This window comes from Echinops telfairi, unplaced genomic scaffold (assembly GCF_000313985.2).
Source record: "Echinops telfairi isolate 266 unplaced genomic scaffold, ASM31398v2 ScPeMD7_5;HRSCAF=22, whole genome shotgun sequence".
NCBI lineage: Eukaryota > Metazoa > Chordata > Mammalia > Afrosoricida > Tenrecidae > Echinops > Echinops telfairi.
In genome coordinates, this window is record NW_022103901.1 from 29152813 (window position 1) to 29157024 (window position 4212).

The following is a 4212-nucleotide window of genomic DNA, read 5'->3' on the forward strand; positions in this document are numbered from 1 at the left end:
CCGCAGGCTGTGGCTGTGGGGGGCACTGCCAGCCTGCACTGCGACGTCAGCGGGCGCCCCCCGCCCGCCATCACCTGGGAGCGACAGAGCGAGCAACCTGAGAACCTGATCCTGCGCCCCGACCAGATGTACGGCAACGTGGTGGTCACCAGCATTGGGCAGCTAGTACTGTACAACGCGCGGCCTGAGGACGCTGGGCTCTACACTTGCACAGCCCGCAACGCCGCGGGCCTGCTGCGCGCCGACTTCCCGCTCTCGGTGGTGCAGCGGGGTGCGCCAGCCCAGGGCCTCCTGCGCAAGCCCCCAGAGCCCTCGCCGGCCCCATGCGATCCCGCGCCTGCAGCGCAGCCCTGCGCGGGTCCTGCCACCCTGCGCCTGCTGTGGCGTTTTGACCCGCAGCGCGGCAGCTGTGCCACCTTTGGGGCCAGTGGCTGCGACGAAGGGGAGAGAGGAGGCTTCGAAACGTATGAGGCATGCCAGCAAGCCTGCGTGGCCGGCCCTGGCGACGCCTGCGTGCTGCCGGCCGTGCGGGGCCCGTGCCCGGGCCGGGAGCCTCGCTGGGCCTACAGCCCGCTGCTGCACCAGTGCCACCCATTCGTATACGGCGGCTGCGAGGGCAATGGCAACAATTTCGAGAGCCGCGAGGCCTGCGAGGATGCCTGCCCTGTGCCACGCACTCCGCCCTGCCGCGCCTGCCGCCTCCGGAGCCGGCTGGCGCTGAGCCTGTGCCGCAGTGACTTCGCCATTGTGGGGCGGCTCACCGAGGTGCTCCAGGAGCCTGAGGCAGCTGGGGGCGGTGGCATCGCCCGCGTGGCGCTGGACGACGTCCTCAAAGACGACAAGATGGGCCTGCAGTTCTTCGGTACGAGATACCTGGAGGTGACGCTGCTGGGCATGGACTGGGCCTGCCCGTGCCCCAATGTGACAGCTGGCGACGGACCACTGGTTATTATGGGCGAAGTCCGGGACGGAGTGGCTGTGCTGGATGCTGGCAGCTACGTGCGCGCCGCCAGCGAGAAAAGGGTTCGGAAAATCATAGAGCTAATGGAGAAGAAGGCCTGCGAGCTGCTTAACCGCTTCCAGGACTAGCCCCAGCCCAGTCCAGGCCCTAGCCTTAGCCCTAGGCGGGCTCCAGCCCCAAGTGCACCCCTCGGCTGGCAGGACCCCAACCCACTCCCCCCGTCGAATAAAAGGGTTCCTCCCAGACCTGGTGGCCTCCCCTAAGTGACCCAATCCTTTCATGTGACCCTCCTGACATCAGCACAGGGCTTTGGGAGAGCCACTGGGACCCCTTCCATCCCCAAATTGGGGCTTTGACTGCTAACACTGCTAACATGTCACTCGTGGGAACCCTTGCACCTTGGCCTCCTTACCTGGGTGACCCCTACCCCCTTCCTTGCCCTCCTCCACTGCCCAAGTGCAACCCCCTTCCTGCCTGCCCTGGAGGACAGCCCCTAGAAAGAAGCGCGTGAACAGAAGCTGGGCTGCAAGCAAGGTACACTTTATTCTGAGGCAGCAAGACTGCAGGCTAGAAGTCCCCAAAGCCCAGTACAGCGGGAGGCTGGTGGCCCTCAGAGGAGGGTTGGAGAGGCGGTCAGGTTTTTCGGAAGATCAGGCACTTGTTGTTGGCAGGCATGTCCACCTGAAGAAGGTAAGGCTGCTCTGGTCCCAGGCCGCCTGCCGGCCCCCCCCACCCCCCAGCCCCTACCATCCGCTCTAGAAGCAGTCCACTGGCCTGGCCTAGGTTCTCCAGAAGGGCCGTGTCCCGCAGCCCCCACTCAGGGTTCCTGCAGGTAGAAGGTGGCAGGGCAACAGTTGGAAAGTGCTGGATCCCTCCTCCCGTTCTGCCCCCACCTCTCACTCTGACACCACCTGCCCACTTGCCTGACCTGCATTTGAGTGTGAGATCGAAGTCCACGTTGCTCTGGGGAGAAATCTTCCCATTGACCGAGTAGGGCTGCGGGGGTCAGAAATCAATCGGAGCTGCCACTCCTCAGTCAGGCATTAGGCTAACGGGGTGGGGGCAGGGGGTGGGGTAATAGAGCGGCAAGGGAGGGCTAGCAGAAGCCCGGCTGCAGGGCCCGAGGAAGCGGCTGCACGCTTTCACCTGCTTTCATGTTCATGGCAGGTGGTGAGGGAAGGTTCACAGGTACAACCACCCCCTGGGGAGGGGAGGGGTGGAATGGGGTGGCATGCTTGCCTCAGCCAGGAGTGGGGGCCTGTGGTAATGGGGAGTCCCCAGCTCCAGGGAGAGGGGTGCTGAGCAGGAGGGGAGAAAGAAGATGATCAGTACTGAATCCAGAAAATAGGTGGCCTGACTGATTGCAGGGTGGGAGGCAGGGGGCAGGGAGCCATCTCTGGGAGCAGGGGCTCACCCCATACGTGATCATCAGCGCCTTGGGCTTGAGCAGGTGTCCAGCAGCCTTGAACAGCCCCTGGGTGGGGGAGGCAGAGGGCAGTGAGGCGCCCTCCCCAGGCCACCCAGGGCCTGGCCAGCTACCTCCCTAGCCCCACAGACCTCGGTGCAGCGCAGGGGGCTGATGTGAGCCAGGTTGATGCACAGCAGCAAGTCCAGGGACTGCTGCCCGATTCCGCCCCACTGCTCCCAGCCCCACGTCACGTCCAGATACAACGGGGCCTTCACGTTCGCCAGTCCCTGGGCCTGTGTGGTGGCTGAGATGCTGCGGGCACAGTGCAGAGGATGAGGGCCCAATGGGATGCCCATATCCCGATGTTCCCTCTGCCCACCTCAGGGACACTTGGAGGGGAAAGTCCAGAAGGGGGTCACACAGAGGATAGGGAAGCCAGGACCACCCCAGGTTCCGATGGAGTCAACCCGCTGCCCTGGCCCGCCTGGCGCGCTGCCCGGGTGGCTTCGGGGAAGGACGGCGAGCGTTGGACACAGTTGTGGACCGCACCTGTCCAGGCAGCGCTGGTCCACATCGGACGGCTGCCACTCGGCGTGGGGGAAGGCTCGCGCGAAGTGGGCCGCGTGCTGGCCGGAGCCCGAGGCCACCTCTAGCACGCGGACGCCGCGCTGGGCAGGATCCACGTACTGCTGCAGCACCCGCAGGATGGGCTCCTTGTTCCGCTCGGCCGCCGCGGCCACCAGCATCGCTGCCCACGGGATCGCCCTGCCGCGGGGAATGCCGGCCGCTGTAGTCCGGTGGGCGCGGGGCGCACTGGGAGTTGTATTACCTGTGCTGCGTCCTAGGCCACACCGCGGCGCCGCGGGCCCAACGTACTACAACTCCCAGGAGGCCGCGCGCCGCTCTTTAAAGGGCTCGCAACCACCCCAAGCCCTGTCTGGAGCGGCCGGCGAATGCGTGACATGAGACGAAGCGCTCTGGCGACTGGTTCAGTCACTGCACTGCTCAGTCACCCTGTCGGCTTCTATAGCGCCATCCCTTCCCTGAAACTTCTCGATCGGCCCGGGGTCTCGCTCGTGCTGCCCTCGCAAGCACTCAGTAATTGGGCATGGTGATGGCCTCTCGATCAGTGACATAGGTGGCCAAAGTTGCCGTATTTCTGTTCTTCCTTTTCAATCTGTGCGGTTAGCTGGAGAGCAACAGAGAGGGGGAAAAAAATAGAAATCGCAAAACGGACCTGCGCCGCCCGGGAATCGAACCCGGGTCGCAAGAATGGGAATCTTGCATGATACCACTACACCAGCGGCGCTGTTGGGTTACTCAGTGTCTGAGAGACCAGGATGATTGTGACGCAACCCCCGCCTCCCCCGCCCGGGACCCACGGCGCATGTGCACCGGCGCCTATTAAGCAGTGCCCGAGCTGGTGGTCCGGGAACTCGGCCCTGGAGGGGATGGATCAGTGCGGTAGAACTGAGGTTCAGAGCCGCTTCTATTGGGACCTGCCCCCCAAACCATGGCAACCGCAGATTTTCTGGACCTGGCGGGGCAGGGGCGGAGAGAGGTAGCTCCTTCCGACTGGATGGAGTATTTGGCGGGTCTAGGAAGGAGACCCAGGGATTCTCACGGCTTAGCTGTGATTGTGAGGGAGGGGATGTGGCCAGCCCGAGTCAGTGAGCCCCCAGATCGAGTCAGATGCAGCGTTTTGTGGGCAGATGCCTTCCTGAAGCCTCAGTGGAGCTCCCAGACTGCCTCACATGGGTCACCTTACTTCCAGTTGACCTCCTGGCCCCGGAGCCCCAGCCTGAGCTTGCTTCCCACTGCCCCCCTCCCCCCCCCTGCCCCC

General features: G+C 64.5%; 2 protein-coding genes and 1 non-coding gene across 4 annotated transcripts in view; 1 reads left to right on the top strand and 2 right to left on the bottom strand.

The window, feature by feature from the left end:
- Positions 1-1158, top strand: part of WFIKKN1 (WAP, follistatin/kazal, immunoglobulin, kunitz and netrin domain containing 1) — a 2382-nt gene extending 1224 nt beyond the window's left edge. Inside the window, exon 3 of the mRNA XM_004706114.2 lies at positions 7-1158. Coding sequence (XP_004706171.1) covers positions 7-1089 — 1083 coding nt within the window. The 3' untranslated portion in view covers positions 1090-1158. The remainder of the gene's footprint in view (positions 1-6) is intronic.
- A 322-nt stretch (positions 1159-1480) lies between these two features.
- METTL26 (methyltransferase like 26) lies at positions 1481-3132 on the bottom strand. 2 transcript variants are annotated; one of them, XM_045285927.1, is made up of 7 exons: positions 2919-3132; positions 2519-2681; positions 2376-2435; positions 2201-2259; positions 1890-1957; positions 1709-1787; positions 1481-1642 (listed from the first exon to the last, which is right to left on the bottom strand). In XM_045285927.1, exons 1-6 carry the CDS (start codon positions 3113-3115, stop codon positions 1741-1743), a joined length of 594 nt encoding a protein of 197 aa, XP_045141862.1. In that variant the 5' UTR covers positions 3116-3132; the 3' UTR covers positions 1481-1642; positions 1709-1740. The 2 variants fall into 2 exon arrangements, with proteins under 2 accessions (XP_045141862.1, XP_004705833.1); XM_004705776.3 differs by lacking the exon at positions 2201-2259 and having other exon boundaries at positions 2919-3130.
- Positions 3133-3607: 475 nt separating this feature from the next.
- Positions 3608-3678, bottom strand: TRNAG-CCC. The gene has a single exon. It is a non-coding gene; the product is annotated as a tRNA-Gly (tRNA).
- Between the last annotated feature and the right edge of the window lie 534 nt (positions 3679-4212).

What these genes read in the sequence shown, in the direction of transcription:
- METTL26 (XM_004705776.3), bottom strand. Translation starts at nt 3,115, where the DNA reads ATGCTGGTGGCCGCGGCGGCCGAGCGGAACAAGGAGCCCATCCTGCGG. An exon ending in GCCCCCTGCGCTGCACCGAG is followed by an intron (nt 2,436 to 2,518) that starts GTCTGTGGGGCT and finishes TCCCCCACCCAG; the next exon opens with GGGCTGTTCAAGGCTGCTGG. An exon ending in CGCTGATGATCACGTATGGG is followed by an intron (nt 1,958 to 2,375) that starts GTGAGCCCCTGC and finishes TGACCCCCGCAG; the next exon opens with CCCTACTCGGTCAATGGGAA.